The following is a 20,440-nucleotide window of genomic DNA, read 5'->3' as shown; positions in this document are numbered from 1 at the left end:
ATTTTGGGATTCCTCAAACTTTAAGTGTTGATAAAGGGACAATGTTTACTGGTCAACGAATAAATAATTTTGCAGCATCGAGGAACATAAAGATAATAACTTTGACACCATACTATGCACAAGAAAATGGTCAAGTCGAAACTGCAAATAAGATTTTGATTAATTTGATCAAAAAGAAAATTGGTATAAAACCAAAAACTTGGCTTGGAACATTAAGTCAAGTTTTATGGGCTTATTGAAACTCACTACAAGGGTTAACAAATACATCCCCTTATAAGCTGGTTTATGATCACAATATTGCCTTTGGACATTAACCTCAATATTATGCGAGTAATGGGACAAGATGATTTGCCAATTAAAGATTATTGGAGTGCTATGTTTGACAAATTAAGTGATTTAGATAATGAGTGCATTTTCGCACTCGATAATCTTATTTGACAAAAAGAGAATATAGCTCGTGTTTATAATCCACAGGTGAAGGAAAAAGTTTTTATATTAGCGAATTATTTATTAAAGTTATTTAATTGTTAGAAAAGAAATCGAGGGTTTATGCATGGGAAGTGGTCTCCTGATTGAGAAGGACCTTATCGGGTAATTAAATTGTATTTAGGAAATGCTCATAAAATCAAGTATATTAATATTGGTGTCGAAGTTAAATCGACCAATAAAAAATATTTAAATAATATCGGTGTCTGGAAGATAATATTTAAAATAAAGAGCGGATCGTTGATAGCATAAAGATAATAAAGAGTAAAGACTAAATACAAGGAAGCTTAGCATTCTAAGACTTTATAAATAAGGCTCCAATAGTTTTTCTAAATCGAATCTAAGACGCACTCTCTCTTCATCGATCAAGCTATAGACAACAACTTCATCGTGTTCTTCAAGTTGTAATTTCTCATATTTTCTCTTGATTTTAACTCGAGTGCTTTTCATTTCACATAATTCTCGATTAAGATATATTTTTCTTTTATCAGCTTTGAGGAAAGGTCCTTATAATAGAGCTTCATCTGCACGAACTTTAGCAAGTTCTTTTTTGAGCTCTTCTCTGGATCGAGCCCATTGTTCAAGAGCATTGGCAACTGATAAACCCTAATGTTAGGGTTAATCTTGTGTTGAATTTAATGAATTTTATCAACTTATCTCACATTTATTCAATGAAATAACATGGTTTTGTGAATTTCTCCTAAATTGTGTTTAAGATTAAAAACATGTTTTTTAGACTCTTAAATTGCTAAATTTAATTTCTTTTAATTTCATTCGATGCCTTGATGTATTTGTAAGTGGTTTCAGGTTTAGAAGGCAAAGATTGGTTGAAGGAATGAAGAAAAAGCATGCAAAAATGAAGAATTAATAAAGAAATGAGGTTTTGGTAATCTGCCCAATTCTGCGCACGTGTGATCAGAGTTTTTGTCAAGCGCCTACGCATCTGTGTGACACTTGTCACGTGACTTCATTAAAGGAACACGCTGAGGGCGATTTCTAAGCTCATCCAGGCCCAAATCCAACTCATTTCTGAAGTATTTGAAGCCAAATTCAAGGAGGAACAAGGGGAGAGCAATTAGATTAGTGTAGAAACATGTTTTAGGATAATTTTTTAGAGAGAGAAGATTTTGGGTAGATTTAGGCTAATCTCTCTTAGATTTAGATTTTAATTCTTGCTTTGATCTAGTACCTTTTACTTTTCCTTGTTCCATTACTTTAATTTTCTTAGTTTCTCTTATTAATTTCTCATTTGAGCTACTTTTTAGTTTATGAACACTATTGTTAATTTTCATTTTCTTTCATGTAATTAGTGTCTTTCTATATTTCTTATTATTTAATTGAGTTGTTATTGTTATTTTTTTGCATTTGGTAGTAGTAGATTTTATTATTATTGCAATTTAATATGCTTTTCTTTTATTGCACACCAAATGTTTGATAAAATGCTTAGTTTTAGAGTAGATTTTGAGCATTCTTGGCTTAGAAAGAGAAGTTAGGTAATCTTGAGTCATTGATACCCAATTTATATTGATGATCTAGAGTTAGTTAATCTTATTTTCATTGACATTACTTATGGATTTGGGTTAACTAGGCATACTTGACTTTCTTCCAATGGAAAGATAACGTAATTGGCTTAGCTCTTGATAATTATTGTATTATGATTAATGACTAAGATAGAAAACCTTGATTCTCAATCCTTGCAATGAATGTCTCTTTAGTGTTTGTTATCTTTAGTTGTTTGATTTATTTTCTATTTATTTAAATTTTTGCACTTTTATTGGGTTGAACTTGGGACAATAAGTTAATCTTTGATAGAGAATCCATTGTTCATCTAGACTATGCTTGCAACAAAGTGATTCAATTATTTTGAGAAATTCTAAACCGACATTAATTTCTACCCGTCACCAAGCAACACTTGCTTCATATTTGTTATAAGTTTTATGTGTCGATGCCAAAGAAGCTTCGACTTGCGCATATTCTGTCTGGATTTCTCCTATATTTTTCCTGTAGTCAGTGAGCTTGCTGTGAGAAATAAATAAATTGTTAGCAATTTTCTCAAATTTCTTCACTTGCTCAGAAAAGCTTATAGGTACTTGATATTCGAGAGTGGTACTCCATATGGTGGAAAGCAAAGTATTCGTCTCGATTTTTTCATTCATCAATTGTATGTTTTAAAAGATGAAGAAGCATCTTTAAACTCTCAAGATCCTGGGGAGTCAATTCTTTGAAAAGTCCATGTCCTGATGACTCATTAGTAGATGGAACTCGAGGACCTACTTCTATTTTGTGAGATAAACTTGATACAGCAAAAAGACGTTCCTCTAAATCTGCCTCTTGTGGACTGAAAACTTTGTCTGGTGCAGATCATTTGCATCCTTGTTGTGGGGCAATATCGTGGTTGACTTTGTCAACAAGGTTTTGTGTCTCATCAGTCTGCAGGTTAGCATTAGAGGCAGGTTTATTTGCTTTCTTGGCTTTTTCAGTCGGACTACTTTCCACGGAAGGGGAAGAAGGAACTCAGTAAGATCGACATCAATCCTTGTAGGTGATAATATAATTTTGTAAAATGTAAAAGTTGAAGATCATTGGAATACCTCAATTTCTTGGGGTTGAAAGCTCGATGAATGCATTGAATTTGTTGAAGTTTTCTTAGAACTCAAGGTGTCTGAATTAGTAGAAGATTCACTAGAGTTGCTGAGAGCTTCTTTTGTGGGTAAGATGGTAGGTCTGTCAGTAGCTTCTTGAATGGAAGAATCCCCTTAGATTGAAGTTTGATGAAATAAGCACATAGTTACCAAAAGAGAGTGACAATAGAATTTTCATAAGAAAATGGATACGAAATTGGGTGAGTTACCTTGCTGGTGAGAGTTTTGGTGTCTTTTTGTCTTTTTGATGCTTTGATGGCTTATTTTTCTTTTTGAAGATTTTGAAATCGGCATTTCAAGGGTACCTGAAGAAGATTTGATGAATCCCTTAAAGATGTTCTCTAGTCATCGATCATAGTGAGAATAGTAGTTGGTCTACCACTTGACAAAAGATTTAGTGACATAGCTGCTACAAATGAAAGAGAGAGGACAGTAATGACTTTGACATCTCTCATTATAATCAAGACACTTGTCAATTTCTTTCTTCCTGTTAAAATTTATTTGACAAAGAGGAGGGGTTTTGCAAGGAAATGGTGCTGGAAAAAGCTTGAGAAAAATCCATTTATCTTACAACATAATGGGAAGCATGGAGAGTGACTCGGAATTGATCTTTTTTGAACTGAGGAATACCTGTCAGTATCACTTGAATGGTGAGAAAGTTAGACCACATTTCATCATTCACCCGCTATGCATCTTCATCTTCATCTTTTCGAACTATAGGGTGTCGAAATCAGGTTGGTCCACATTTGCTGTCGACAAATGGAGCAAAATTTAGATCTTTGTTTTGAAAACTTTTGCTTGAATGAAGTTTTGAAAACAACTTCCCAAAAAAGCTCACTGGTGGATACGAATGAGCAAGATTTGGTTGCAAAGTAACCAATCGGAGTTCTTCAAGACTCTGTCTTTCAGAAGGAGCCACTCCTTTGTGCTTCATGTGTTTCTCAAAAATTGCATTCAGGCAGAGTTGCAATAGCCAGAGTGGTTACCCAATGTTGATTGAAGATTTATTACGGAGGCTATCGACCATTTGTCCGAGTTCATCATAAAGATTTCCCAAAAGTAACTTGGCCAAGTTAAGTTTGCGCTTGTCATGAATCAAAGCAGCTAGTGTGATGTATAGTTTTTGTATTGAAACACTTCTTGAGCAAAAGACTATAGCATTGAGGCAATAGCATAGAAAGGTTATATGCTCATCATTTACGATTGGACTATCTTTTTCTCCCATGTTTTGCCAGATAAATTTCCAATAAGAGTTTTTTAGGACAATATTGTATTTGTACTCAGGTTTCATATCAAAAGTAATTATAGGCCCGATTGGGGAAAGCTCTGTGATAGTTGCTACATCGAAAAGTGTGAGTCCCACCATACCACAAAATAGATGAAAGTTGTTGGTGGTTTTATTCCAAAAACATAATGCAGCCCCAATCATCAAATGATGCGTTGAAAGTTGGAATTGAGAGAGTACGAGAAGGTCATAGATTCTTGCAAATTTTCACTCATCTGTCTTAAAGGGTTCCATTCTTTTAAAGTAAGAAAATTTGCATTTTTGAAAGAAATCTTAGGGTTGTTACAAAAGGTTCGACATGGTCGATGAAAGAGGCTACAAATAAATCTTGTTTGTTCAGCAGGTCTTGATTTTCACTACAAGAAAAATAATGAAAAGCCTTTTTTGCTTGTTCTCGGGAGTTTAGAGGGCTGACGAAATAATGAAGTTTGTTTTCAACAGAGAAAGGGAAGAAAATAATCTTTTTGTCATTCGTGGTATCGACTGGGTCTTTGATGATAGTGTCCATGGTGGTTGAAAGAATTTTTAAGCTTGATCTCTCAGAAGTTTTTGAGATGGTCTGCCCTTCTTGGTAAAGATGATGGGGTAGTTTTGAATGGAAAAATGAGAATAGAACAAAGTAGCACGTACCAGAAAAATGCAAGGGAATTATAAAATCTTTGACAACAATGGTGGTGGATCAGAAGAAAGAGTGCAAAGAACTTGTGTTGCTGAAAGTGACGGTTGATTGTTTGAAAAATTTTTTTTGAAGATGAAGAGTGTTTTGGGTTAATATATAATTATTGGATATGTGTGCTGTGTAAAAAAGAGATGGAATTTGTCCTTTATTTATTTTTCTTTTGTGAGTTTACTTGGCTGGTGCGCTTGGTTGAGGTGTTTTGATAGAGTTGGACGATCTCTGGAACCGTTAAAGAATTGTTTGAAAATTGGACTGACATGTCTCATAGAAAAGAGGAGTAGAAGACGTGGCTAGTTGGGTTTTTTGCAGTAATTTGAAACATATGGTTGGAATGTAATGAAAGAATTTTTAACAATAAAGAAGCAGGTGTTAAGTTTATACAAAGAAGAATGTTTGAGCTACAAAGAATGGACTGGTATTAATCATTTTGGTTGTTAATGACAATGTTAAAAATACCAGGAGATTGATTCTTAGTGTTGGGTTTGCCTTTTTTGGTTTATTTTCTTGTTATATTTGGTTTGTTTATTGCTCCACTTTAGTGTGTTGAAATTTTTTGTTTCAAAATATATATATATATATATTGGAAATTGAAGTTCAAAAGAGAGAGAAAGAAAGAGCAAATAATTAGATGCGCGATATGCACGTAATTAATGGGATCGTGATGATGAGGACAATTATTAAACATATAAACGGATTTTTTATTTTTATTAGGATTTAAAATGAGCCCTGTTTAGGATCTCGTTTATTTCGTTCTCGAAGATAATAACGATCCTAAGGGACAATTTGTAAGTAGAAAAATTGCTGGTCAATTCGAGAAGAGGAATTTGTGAGGTTGTTGTCAAAAGGGACTTGATTTGATATAACTCGTCGAAGAATGAAGATAACAGTTGACATGTGGAGTTTAACAATATAATGCACGAGCAATTACTTAGTTTGCATTAGGGGAGAACAGTTATTTTCGAATTCTTTTGACTGAGCCTGTCACTAGTTCATTCCCTGTGGTTCCTTCCATGTCTTAATATTTTCTTTTCAAATTCTTGTCATTTCTCTTCAAGCAATTTATTTTTCTTCGCAAAGTCATTTTCATTTTTCTGTAAGTTTCGAATTGTTATCTTCAACCCTTAACTTCGTTGAAGACTTCCATTTTCTTTTCTGCAATTTCCTTCGTTCTTTATTAAAAATATTTATTTCAGTTGGCATTTTTGTTTCTTCTTTCCTTCGATTTGCATTTTTGTTTCTTCTTTCCTGCGTTGTTCAAATTTGAAGTCCTTGATGCATAAAAGAAAACTGATACTCGCAAAAATGTAAGTTTTACACTTTTCCTCCAAAAGATTACAAAAAACTATGCATAATACTGGAAGAAATTTTAAGAACTAATTTCAACTTGTAATATATATCGGGGTACGACATTTCAGATAGGTTTTGGGTCCTTTAATTTCAAAAACAAATGTTTCGGAAAAGACCATTTAACGAAAACCGGGGAAAAATTTTTGAACAACTAATTTCAACTTAATATAACAAAACATAACCCCATCACGAAACAAAAGTAAACTAAAACATAGAGGATATTGATTAAAACACAATCAAGAGTCGATACAATTAAAGTTTAAAGCACATGATATAGACTCGATGTTCAAAATCCAAATTAGCAGTGTAGGACAAGTCCTAAAATTCACTGCAGTTTACAAAACTTAAAAGTATTCTCAGACACATCAAAACTAAAAGCAGGCAGAAAATAAAATCATGGTAAAACCAAAAAGCCTTGCCACCGTCGATCTAGAACCCAGTTCTGGGAACAAAAGTTACGAGACGAGGGTGAAGACTTGAAACTAGGTCCAATAAACAAGCTCCCTAATCGAGAAACACAGATACTGCAAACAAGGGACAAATACTTATTGTAGAGATGGTGCTGGTACCCTTGCTTCAAACCACCCTGCACGATTCACTTCTTCTTCTGGGCAGCCTTGGTGACCTTGGCTCCGGTAGCATCCTTCTTCTCCACATTCTTGATAACTCCCACAGCCACAGTTTGACGCATGTCCCTGACGGCAAAACGACCAAGAGGTGGGTACTCAGAGAAGGTTTCCACAACCATGGGCTTGGTGGGAATCATCTTAACAAGACCTGCATCACCATTCTTCAAGAACTTGGGCTCCTTCTCAAGCTCCTTACCAGATCGCCTGTCAATCTTGGTCACGAGCTCAGCAAACTTGACAGCAATGTGGGAGGTGTGGCAATCAAGCACTGGCGCATAGCCATTTCCGATCTGGCCAGGGTGGTTCATGATGATGACTTGGGAGGTGAAGTTAGCAGCCTCCTTGGCAGGGTCATCCTTGGAGTTTGAGGCAACAAAACCACGCTTGAGATCCTTCACTGCAACATTCTTGACGTTGAACCCAACATTGTCACCGGGGAGGGCCTCTGTAAGAGCTTCGTGGTGCATCTCAACAGACTTAACTTCAGTTGTCAGTCCAGTAGGTCCAAAGGTCACAACCATACCGGGCTTCAAGACACCTGTCTCAACACGTCCCACTGGCACAGTTCCAATACCTCCAATCTTGTACACATCCTGAAGAGGTAGACGGAGGGGCTTGTCTGATGGCCTCTTTGGCTCATTGATCTGGTCAAGGGCCTCAAGAAGGGTTGGTCCCTTGTACCAGTCGAGGTTTGTAGACCTCTCAATCATGTTGTCTCCCTCAAAACCAGAGATGGGAACAAATGCGATTTTGTCTGGGTTGTATCCGACCTTCTTCAAGTAGGATGAGACTTCCTTCACGATTTCATCATAACGGGCCTTGGAGTACTTGGGTGTGGTGGCATCCATCTATAGCACAGAAAAGCTAGCATTAGAAAATGAATAAGTAATCAGAAAAGGACAATCAACTCATATTCTGTTTAATCATCTCACCTTGTTGCAACAGCAAATCATCTGCTTGACACCAAGGGTGAAAGCAAGGAGAGCGTGCTCACGGGTCTGACCATCCTTCGAGATACCAGCTTCAAAACCACCAGTGGTGGAATCGATGATGAGAACGGCACAGTCGGCCTGGGAAGTTCCAGTAATCATGTTCTTGATGAAATCCCTGTGTCCGGGAGCATCAATGACAGTGCAGTAGTATTTGGTGGTCTCGAACTTCCACAAGGCAATATCGATGGTGATACCTCTTTCACGCTCGGCCTTGAGCTTGTCGAGCACCCAGGCATACTTGAAGGACCTCTTGTTCATCTCAGCAGCTTCCTTCTCGAATCTTTCGATCACACGCTTGTCAATACCTCCCAACTTGTAGATCAAGTGACCGGTGGTGGTCGACTTTCCTGAGTCGACGTGGCCAATGACCACAATGTTGATGTGAGTCTTCTCTTTACCCATGATTTCTTAAAACCTTAAACAAAGATCTGCCAAATAAAATAGACCCGTGAGATTCGCATTCAGAACAATCTTACTCACATATAAAATTACAATACATACTCGCAAAATCAAATAATAAGTTTTGATCAAAATATGTAGAGATTAACGCTTTTGAAATGTTCAAGACACAAAAGCAAAGAGATGCGTCACAACAGATCGAACGAATATCACCACGAACCAATAATTACCCTTTTTAGCAAATCATTGTGAACCATATTCAAACCAAATCCCCCAGATCTATACATAGATAAAAAGGCGAATATCCAGATTCAAAAGTACATACGATTTTTCAAAATTCTGGATCTATTGTTTCAATTAAACATGCTCATAAATCGAAACAAGAACCAAATCAATTCAAATATTCAACATAAAAATCAAGAAAACCAGAATAATCGAAGAGAACATTTATACTAAAGAAAGTACTCCAAGAAAAATCGAAAAACTATAATTTGCTGAAAAAATAGATCGAAAAATAAACTATTGCATGGATTATCACAACACAACAACGACGAATCAAAGGAACGGAAAGAGAGAAAGAAAAACAAAGGAACGAACCTGGAAGAAGGAGCTGAGCTAAAAACCCTAGCCGCAAGTGTGCGTGGAGAGTGTACGGGAGCAGAGTGTGCGAGTTTGATAGGGTTAAGAGTGTTTATATAGCTGAATTCGATATTTTACATTGACGGAATTGCCCTCAGACTATTGACCACGTTCCATTTGTGTCCGTTTGATGTGCTTATCCGCGAAGATTCGAACCCCAGCGTTGCGCCAACAACTCGTCTCGTTTGTTGCATTATAATGCGGCGGCACAACACAAGTTTTTAGCTATTTCGGATTTTCGGGTTAGCGGGTTGATTCAAATCCGATTGGGCTGCTTTTTAGGGTTGTTGGATCCATTTAATATTTTTATTTATTACTTTAAAATAAAATGTGCATGACTAATTTTTTTATATTTGAGTAAATATTAGCTAATTCTTTAGTTTTTACTAAAAGTACTGATCTTTTAGTTTTTTTTAATTATTATTCATTTTAAAAAATATAAGATATATAAACAGTAGTATTATAAAATTGTCACGTTATATATATATACAAAAAAAATAACCACCAATTAGTCATCAAGTATAAAAATGTATTTGCAATTTAAAAAAAAATTATAATATGTAAATAATTTTGAATATTTGGTTATTAGAGGTTTGATTATTCTGACGGTTAATTATTTAACAAAAGAATATATATAAATATATAGTGATTAATTTAATAATTAATTTTTAGATATATAATATATTTGTGTAAAATAAAAGAGTAAATATTCAACTGATTCTTGTTATTTTTACAAAAGAATAAATTACAGTTTTTATCCATTAAAGATTTAAATGTTTTAAAATTAATCATAAAAAACTAAATTAATAGTATACCTACAAAATATAAAAATATTTCATTGTCAGATTTTTATTAATTCTATTAAAAAACAATTTAAATTTTTAAATTATCTTTCAATGGTCATCTTTAACCTCTTAAAATCCTATTTTTTCTAAGAACATTAGGAAAAAAAAAATCAAAAGTCATCTGTGAACTATCTATATTAAAATAAAACTGTCTTTTCTTATAAAAATTTATATTCATCAAGACTCTATTCTTTAAGTTGGCAAGAAGCTAAGAACAAATGAGTTATAACAAATTAATAAGTTATAATTTAAATGGCATACTCATTTAAAAAGTTGTGATTCGAGTCTTCCTATTTTCGGTAAAAAAAAAAAAAAAAAAAAGCTAAGAACAAACAAAGCAGTTAAAAAAAGCATTCTCATGCCGTGCGTTGTTTTTAATTCCATTATTAATTTATTTTTCAAAGTTAGACAAAAAAAAATGTAATGTTACTCTTAATTAGAAAATGTAGAAAAATGTACTCAACTTTGGAGTTATGAGTTGATAGAAAAAAATCAATCAAACTCATCAAAAGACAAGTCAAGTAAATTGACATATTTAAAAACAGCATTAGACACTAAAATCATCGTTGAATCCACTATTGTTAAACTTAGCAAAAACCTGCATAACAAATTTAAAAGGAACCACTTTAAGACACTCTAATCCAATGAAATAATCATCGCCATTAGTACCCACAGGAAACACCACTGCTATTAGAAAGAATAAAACGGTTATGATAGTGAAAGACGTCGCAACTGCCTTTCCCTCTTCGCCTCTTCACCAGAGTTCGTCGGACAGATCCAGTGCCTTTTTGCAATTTCGGAGGCGTCAGGATCAAACCCTATTGCGCCGTCACATGCCCACGCTCCTTATTGACTTATTTTCTCCATGCTCCTTGCATTCTGGCTCTACTTTGACACTCAACCCACTCTCCCTTTAGTATCACTGACTGCTGAGCTCACTCCTTTAATTAAAGTGTAAAGATTTGACATGTGAGTGCTTTGGTTAAAGGTTGGATTGGATTCTTCGTAATTTGGATAATTTCTACTCTTCTTAATAATTTAAGATTTTTTATTTAAATTAAATAATTATATAATTTATTGAAATACAGAATAATTATTTAAATAAACAATGTACCACATCTCGGAGGTAAATGCAAATATGGGTGTATCTCATGTATTGAAACCATGGATATGACGCATGAAAAATCTGATGTATCCAGAGTGCAGTCGGAATACATGCAAGTGGAAAAATGGGTACTGAACATCTAAAATGCGTTCAAAAACTGATGCGGGTCACAACACCCGATATATGGTCAAAATAGGAATTGTGATCACAGTATCCGAAATACGTGTGGATACGAATAAATGTCACAGTACTCGAGATACGTATATTACGGTGTAGGTGTCTCCGCACCCTAAATATCTTGGAGAAAATTATATATATAGACTCCCACCTTTAACTATTAATCACAATTCATTCGTTTCTCTCTCTCTCTCTCTCTCTCTCTCTCTCTCTCTCTCTCTCTCTCTCTCTCTCTCTCTCTCTCTCTCTCTCTCTCTCTCTCTCTCTATTTTGTTCGTATGGATAATAATTAGTTCTTTTTTGTTGTAATTTATCCCAATAGAATAGTAAAAAACGATGATGAATAAGTGATTTTTGAGTTTAATTCAACTGTGATGTTGCGCACTTGTTGTGTTAATACTATACATGCGCTAAAAACAGTCATACTAAGCAACATGAGGGGAATAGGTTCCAATGAGGTTAAGCGGGTTGCATATAGATTTTTATTAGCACTTTCGAGTGGTGGATTTATTAACAAGTTATTCTAGCTTGAAGCTGATTAACATGTGAAGGTAATGTTCGACGTACATGCAAGGCTAATACCACAACATGTGATAGAGTAGTATGATGCGGTTCGTGACGTGAGTGGTGGTGGTGGGCCGTCCTCCTCGAGTCCAGTTGTGGCCTCGATGGATGCAAGACCAATCCACTTCGTCCAGCCTCGTAATAGTGTCGAAGAAGACGACAGCGAGGGCAATTTGGATTATGTGGCGAAACTGGGTCGTCAAACGAGACAGAATCCTCTGATGAGTATGTGCCAGAGACTCCCACCGGCGGGCATGCTCAGTTTCTCCTGCCTCCCCCTTTCACCATTCCACAATTGTCAGAAGTTCCAAGTCATTATCACACTTTGAATTTGGACGCAATGCAGCTAGATGATCCTTTCAATATCGACGAAGGGGAGGGTTACAACACGAATGATGGATTAGAATTCCGGGTTGGCCATAGGTTCAAGAACCGTCATGTTGTTCTGATGGCGGTGAAGAACTACAGTATTTGAAGAAATGCGCAGTACAGAGTTCTGGAGTCGGATATGCTTAAATACCATTGTCGTTGCAAGTAATTCACCAACGGGTGTCTATGGAGTCTTCGTGTGGTACTTTGTCAGAATTTGAACTATTTGTATATTTTGTTTGTTAACTTTTATGAAATTAAAAGCGTTGATTATGTCATGTACTAAATGCTGACATGCACGAGTAATCTTGTAGGAAGGTGTGTAGGTTTGGTGGATCATACACCTATTTGGCACCAACTATGTCTTAAGATCATACTCAATTGGATAGTAGTTTAATTTGCAAGGTCATCCTACCTATAACACATACTGATCCCTCTATCTGTATCCCAGTATTGCAAAGTGTGGTGCATCAGAGTTAACATTTAAAGCCATCATATCGAAATGTGTGGATGGCAAAGTAGAAAACGATTGCTAAGATTTATGGTGATTGAAAAGATTCGTACAACAAGATACCCAGTCACTTACAAGTTTTGCAAGAATACCTCTCCGGTACGATACACGATTACGTTGTTCCTTATTATAACTGCAACATGGTTGACGGATTTTGGAGCTAGATTGATAAGGTCTTTTGGGCATTCCCTCCTTGATAAGATGGAAATTGTGGGTCTTAGGCCTCCACAGCTCGACAAATGTAGATATCAAGAAATTGTCAAACATAAAATCCCTCAACTCTACTGCATGTCCAAATCCAACATCCCTAATATAAAGCAAAAGGATATCCAGTAGGGGACACCCAAGGTTAACAACATGGCAACAGTAACCGAGGTCTTTGCGATAGTCGCAACATTTACTCTCGCAAATTAATCTCTTCTAACCTATTATATAGGTTTAATAATTATTAAATATTCTAAACCTAGTAGATAAATATCGTTAATAAAATATTATATTTTATACAATATTAATATTCATTACTAATATTCAAAGTATTAAATAAAAAAAAAGAACTTGAAGCAAGTTTTAAAAAATAAGTCATTCATGTTCTACTATTCTAACTTAACTACTGATTTTTTTTAGTTGATATCCATCCAACAATAGATTTTAGCAAAAAAAATATGATGTAACAACTATTTTATTTGAATAATATATTTTTTAATTTAACTAATATATTATTGTTCGTTTAACTATTATATTTATCTAAGTTAAATTAAAATTATTTCTAAAAATATTAACACCTACTCTACCTACCTAAATTGATAAAACTTCTAACTAACCGACTTAAAATACATTACACATTAACTAAATTAATAAAGCCTAAATACATAAACTAATTATTTACTCAAAATAAAAGATAGGAAAAAATAAATATAACTAACCTTAAAATCCAAAATTCTAGCTATATGCCAAATCGCATTCAGTCAGTTGATATCTCCGTTGCGAGCATATTGTCAGGAAGCCACTTGTACTTAAAAAATTCGAACTAAAGGTGTTACAAAGTTACTAAACTTTTCAAAACTCTTTAAATGAACGAAAATCTCGACTACAACCAATATATATAGACCTCTGAGTATATCTCGGGTGCTGTGAACCCAATTCCTGTTTTGACTGTATCTCGGGTACTGTAATGCACATCAACTGTTGAACGTATTTCGAATACTCAGTACCCGTTTTTCTTCCTGCAACGTATTCCAGCTATATCCTGAATACGTTAGATTTTTTAGATATTTTATTTTGGAGTCTTAATACTCAGGATAGCCCATATTCGCATTTGCCTCAAACTTGAGATGTGATATATTGTTTATTTAAGTAATTATTCTGTATTTTATGTATTTCGATAAATTACATAATTATTTAATTTAAATATAAAAATCCAATAATTTGTCCTTTAAAATGGGTAATGATAGTTTGTGTATGTTAACCAGATGAATTGATTTGACTTTTTGGATGTTCTAAGAAAAATTATGGTTTTAAAAGATTGAAGAGAAATTTAGAAATTTAAAATATCTTTTTAATAGAATCAACAAAAATTTGATGATTATCATTTTTGTTTAATGAAATTTAATTTTTATGGGTATAACATTAATTTAATTTTTCTATTATTAATTTTGTAAACGTTTAAATTTTTTATTATCAAAAATAATAATTTACTCTTTTATAAAGTACCATGCAATTTCTAATTAATTATTTTTTGAGGTATTTCAATATTTTTTCATCCAAACACAGGATCAGATGTAATTTGAAGGAACTCAATAATTCTGACTCTTCATGAAAATGATATTGTTTTATGTGAAAATGAACAATATATCTCAAAAAGCAAATAGTAGAAATTATTTTATTATTTATTCTAAATAAAGCAGTGTGAGTAATAAACTATATATATAACAATGAAACACAAAAACAGTGTTTCCTTAACATATTTTAGTGTAGTCCTGCATAAGTTGAAGACATTGCAGTGGCTGTATCCAAACCATGCAACACATTTTCCCCCCCTTACTTTTGCTCAATTAATAATTCCCTTTGCTTTTGGTTTCGGATTTAGGAGTAATTCAGAGGGGACAATAGCTTAAGCAGGTAAGGTTGTGTCTATAACTCTATTGTTATGTTTAGTTGATCCGTTATCCTCTTTTATTCTTGAACACTTAAACACTTAAAAGAGTCATTTGGTTAAAATAATTTTGAGGGATGAACTAGTTTATTATAATTTTTAAGATGGTAAATTTATCCTTTGTCAAGTAAATGTGTTACTATTTTACTATTGTGCTGTATTTAGTAAGTGTTTGATGATAGCAAATGGAGACACTATGTAATAGATTTATAAAAAAAAAAAATAGAGAAGTTGAAATTGTAACAAAAAAAAAGTAATACTACATGTATAAAATTTTTTGTAAACGAAGTTTAACTAAATCGGTGTAATATCAACAAAAGTTATTCTTACTCACTTATATTTTATTGCTCAACTTAATTGGACTTGATTCACAAAGAATTTGTTTAGAAATTATTTAATATGAGAAAAAAGAATTTTGTTTCTTTTAAAAAAATTCATTTTTATTTAAAATTTAATTCTATAATTTAAAATTATTATAATATATTAATAGGTTGGAATTCTATTTTTGATATTTAACATATTAAATTTTAAGAATGTAAGAGTTAATTTAAATATCAGACTTTTTTTGGTCCGATCTACAAATAAAAAAAAGATAGAAATTGAAATTTCCAAAGGAATTCAAATCATTTAGTTTTAGTTATTTAAAAAAAAAAAACTATTGAGTAAATTCTAATTTCTAACCTTTTAAACAAATTCAAAAACTCTTGTACATATAGGCTTTTGTTTTTAAAAAAAAAAATTACATGTCCATGTTTTTCTGTCGTCTTTGTTGATTTTAACGAAATAACTATTTAAATTTCATTTTAAATAAGAAAAATTAAGCACAACATTAAGCATATATATATATATATATATATGGACAAGCACGAAACTTTTAGATAAGAAATCAATACCACTTTTTTCAAAAAATATATAAGTGTTTATGTCTATATTTTAATGTTTCTTTAAAACAAATGCATCCCATAATCTTCGTACAACCTTTTTTTTTTCACCAAAAATAGGAGGCTCGAACCCACAACCTCTTAATTGAGTATGAAGAGACTATGTTATTTGAGTTATAATTCATTGGCTTCATACAACTTTACTTGATTATGTTGAATTGTTGATAAAAAATAATTAAGTGTTTGTTTGATCGCTATTAAATTAATAAATAAAAAAAATTTTAAATACAAAATTCTTTTTTTATTTTTTAGTGTGTTTAGCAAATTTTAATAGTAAAAATAAATATACTAGAAAAATAAAAAATATTTTTTTTTGTAAAGCTACAATTTATATATTTTTTAAAAGATCTTTTTTCTTAAAAAAAAAAGATATTTTTCACATAATAAATAAATAAATAAATATTTTTATCTTATTTTATCCAAATATAATTGATAAATAAAAGATTTTTTTATATGAGATATCTAAACATAAAATCACTTTTATTTTTGTAAAAGATCTTTTAAAAAAAATTTATTTAAAAAATATCTTCTTCAAAAATAGCGTCCAAACAAATCTTGATACAGCTGAAGGTATCAAGAACCTGAACCAAGAAAACTCAGAGATCTGATGAGAAGGTTTAGAGAACAGAGAGAGAGAAGTAGAGACGAGAGAGAAAGGGATGAATCTGTGAATTGTGTTGTGAACCAAAAAGTAGTTACTGTAGCAGTGGGTATTGCTACTTATAGTCAAGAGTTTCTAGAGTTTTCTAACCACTAACTAATTCCAGTTCAGCAATCTAATGGGCTAACCAATTATCTCAAGCTTATTGTGTTAACTTGAAACTAGGGGTGGCAAAACGGGTCGAGCCCGTCAGGCCGATCCGCTGAACCCGCTAAAAAAGGCGGGTCGGGCTAGAATTTGGAGCCCGCCAAATTAAAAAAACCCGCCAAACCCGCACCGCCAAATTGGCGGGTTTTGGCGGGGCGGGGCGGGCCGGTCCGCCGGGCCGAAGATTTTTATTTTTTATTTTTTTTATTAAATAAAAGAGTGATTACTATTATAAAATTAATAATTATAGAATTTTTAAACACTTTTTTTTCATTTTTTGTTTTTATTCTTCTTTTAGTTATTAACTTTATTTATTTTATTTTACAATTTCGTATATATGCTCAAATTATGTGACTTATTTTTTAAAATAAAGATGATTCTATTGACAAATATTATTTTGAACAATTTTATTGAAGTTAAAAATTAAAAAAATAATAATAAAAAAATTATATTATAATTTGACTATTTTTTATTTGTATTTGATTTTTTAATTATTATTTTTTGGTTAATTTTAATGAATTTTATTTTAAAAAAAAAGAAGCGGGCTAGCCCGCCAACCCGCCAATCCGCCATAAAGCGGGACAGGCTAGCATTTTGAACCTATTTTAGTTGGCGGGGCGGGTTGGGACGGGCTGGCCCGCTTTGCCACCCCTACTTGAAACGGAACTGGTTGCATTCTAACTGACTTAGCTAAAGGTAGTTACTAGAACTTAAGCATGCCTAACAACAGCATCAATTTTTAAGAATTATTTATCTGATTTTTTTTAACTCTAATATGAGTGTGTTATTGCCGTCACCAAATTGCAAAACTTAATTTAAAATCAGATAAAATAAAAAACAGTTCTAACTTCTAAAGTTACTAGGATAGTAAATTATAAAGTTTTTTTTTTTTTGTTAAGGGTACTTGTTAAAGTATTAATGTAGAAAATTTTTATTAAACAATTTGAAATTGAAAACTTTTAAAACGTTCAATGAAAGAAAATTTTCTACCGCAGGTAACTTCCAAAAATTAATTTTTACTAGTGTTTCCGTACTCTGTACGGGATAATATATAAAATTATATAAAAACTTTTATTAAAAAAAATAAATAAAAATATATATAATAATTATTATAAATATTTTACAAAGTTATAATTAAAATTAAATTCTAAGGATTTTTAATATTAAAAATAATTAATATTTGTCTTAATCAATTTGAGTTTGTTGAGTGACCATCTCACTCATCCGCTTAAAGCAAGTATTAGGATGTTCGAATCTCGCTTTGCGTGCATAGCAATCTATTGGCAAGCGATTGACCCTTAATAAATGGAGTATTACTACGTGGTTAGACTTTGCAGGAGTATCGAAATTCGTGAGTACCCGACCCGTCCCTACCCGGTCAAGACGAATAATAACTCGACCCGAAGCGAGGCAGGTTTCGTTCAGGGCGAGTGTTCGAGCAGGGAAGAATGGGGTCAGGTTTAAGGTGTACCCCCCTCAGGGTATATACATATAAACACCTTTTATGGGTTAGAATTTACCTCACATCACATATTTATTGATTTACAGTCTGAGTCCATACTCCATAGCCACGTCAGAGAGACTCAGTCATCCTCACTCCAGGGTCTTCTTCTTCTCGACTTCTCCACAGAAAACCTTACAGCTCTCATTGCCGTCATAGCTTCCGTCGTCTCGCTACTGAGCCCGTCACTGCCTACCTTCACAGCTCTCGTCGCCGTCGTTGCTGAGCCCGTCACCGTCGTTGTTGAGCCCGTCACCGTCGTTGTTGAGCCCGTCGCTATCTTCCAGCTGAGCCCATTTTTCTCTAGGTAAATTCCTTAAGCCTGTCGCCGCCTTCCTCCTGTTGAGCCCCTTTTCTCTAGGTAAATTCCTCTCGCCCTCTCTCTCTCCCATCACATTGTGAGTTTGTTAAATTCTTCTTTTCTTCTTTCACAGACTCATCACTTGGTTGTCGCTGCAGCTTTGTGTGAGTCTGTCACCGGAGCCCCTTTCTCCTGGCGTGTCGCTGTCTTCCTCCTCTGTTTATCTGTCCGTAGATAAGTTTTCCTCTTTCTCTCACATTATGAATGACTGAATCTGTATTTCATTGAATCTGTACTTGGTGAAGTTGTGAGTTTGTGTTGCAATTTTATTGATGAAGTTGTGAATTTGTATTGTAATTTTGTTTATATGTGTCCAGTGAGTCTAATCTACATTTCAATGATTTCTGTTGATATTATAAACTAATATTTTTCATGATGATTATAAGATTATTTTATATAAAAATAAATATGTTTCATGATTGACTCTTTGTTAAAATGTGAATGTTCTCATTACATAAAGTTCATTTTGTATTTTTCATTTTAAATCGTTATTGACTTTTGGGTTCTAATTACTAATGTTGCCATGTTGCAATAGTTTATATATGTTGATTGAGAATTAGAACTTTTGTGATTTTGGTTGATTTATATATGTGCAATAGATCTAATTGCTGATGCTGTAATAGTTTGCTCAGTTTTTTCAATAAGCACTTTATATATGGTTTGTTTAGATTTTTTAATTTTTTAAATATAGGTGGTTTAAGATTATTCCATGACTAGTAATGTTAGAAAGGACGCACACAACAACAGTGTTGCTCCTAATGATATTGAGATTGACATTTAGAGTAATGCTAATATATTTCATGTTAAATTTGTAGTTATCAGACATTAATTTTTTTTATTTCATGTTATTTGACATTATATGAATTTTATGTTTGTAGTTTAATTTATGTATAAATTTTAATTTTTTTATCTTAATTTATGTATGAATATGTAAATCTTAAAGTATTATTTAATTGTTATAGGACGGGTAAGAATGGGGAGAGTACCCACAGGAAAGAATTGGGGTACAATATTTTACTACTCACAGGAAAGGGTTAGTGTACAATATTTTACTACCCGCAGGTATAGGTGGAGCGAGTAGTTGAGAAGTTTAAAGATAGCGGGTATGGCTGGATAAGGCAAAAACCCGCCTCACTGCCAACCCTATACGTAGTGGAATAGTTCTCAACTTGTCCAGTTAAAAAAATACCATAGAAAAAAAAATAGTTTTCTTTAAAGTAGAATGATTTCTCATTGATAACAATATTTATAGAGATTTATTTTTGTTGGAATTTACCTGCAACAATTTTATTTGTTAATATCATATTCATTCTTGAAATCAAAACAATATCATCAATATTGTTACCTGTTAAAATTTCACATTTTATGACATAATTTTCAAGTTTTAAAACTCAGGCTTATGCCATTACAAAAGCTATTAAATTAGTTAATATTCCTTAATAACATTACTGGAACACTATTGTTGAGTATTAGTTTGTGGGAAGAGAAACCAATAACAATTTTTATTATTTGATATATAATTTATTCTATTGTAAAATGAATTATTATTTGCTAAATTGCTAAATACATTTTCTTTTAATTTCTTACACCATTTTATTTGGCAATGTTCTCATGCAGTGCACGGAATAATTAATCAAAATATATGAAGTTTTTATTAAAAAATTAAACAAAAAATATATATAACTATAAATATTTTATAAAGTTATAATTAAAATCAAAAGTTAACGATTTTTAATGTTAAAAATATTAAAGATAATTAGTACTTATTTTAATTAATTTGAGTTGGTTGAATAGTTATCTCACTCGTCTACATATGGAAGTATTTTCGAATCTCGCTTATATATATAACAACTCATTGGCTAGCGACAGACTCTTAATAAATGGAGCTTCAATCCGTGTTAGATTAGTTCTTGACTTGCCGAGTTGAAAAATATGGTGGAAAAATAGTATTTATCTTTAAAGTAGAACAATTATCATTGATAGCAATACTTGTGGAGATCTGTCTTTG

At 32.8% G+C, this 20,440-nt stretch overlaps 1 protein-coding gene across 1 annotated transcript; it reads right to left on the bottom strand.

The window, feature by feature from the left end:
- Positions 1 to 6,639: 6,639 nt before the first annotated feature.
- Positions 6,640 to 9,268, bottom strand: LOC112775540 (elongation factor 1-alpha). Its single transcript, XM_025819237.2, is given in 4 exon segments — positions 6,640 to 7,049; positions 7,052 to 7,916; positions 8,001 to 8,488; positions 9,057 to 9,268. Coding segments are annotated over 3 exon segments (1,392 nt in total). The 5' UTR covers positions 8,463 to 8,488; positions 9,057 to 9,268; the 3' UTR covers positions 6,640 to 6,984.
- Positions 9,269 to 20,440: the final 11,172 nt, after the last annotated feature.

Source organism: Arachis hypogaea, chromosome 19 (genome assembly GCF_003086295.3).
Source record: "Arachis hypogaea cultivar Tifrunner chromosome 19, arahy.Tifrunner.gnm2.J5K5, whole genome shotgun sequence".
NCBI classification, from domain to species: Eukaryota; Viridiplantae; Streptophyta; class Magnoliopsida; order Fabales; family Fabaceae; genus Arachis; species Arachis hypogaea.
The sequence above is the reverse complement of the archived record's forward strand: the minus strand, read 5'-3'. Positions and strand labels throughout refer to the sequence as shown.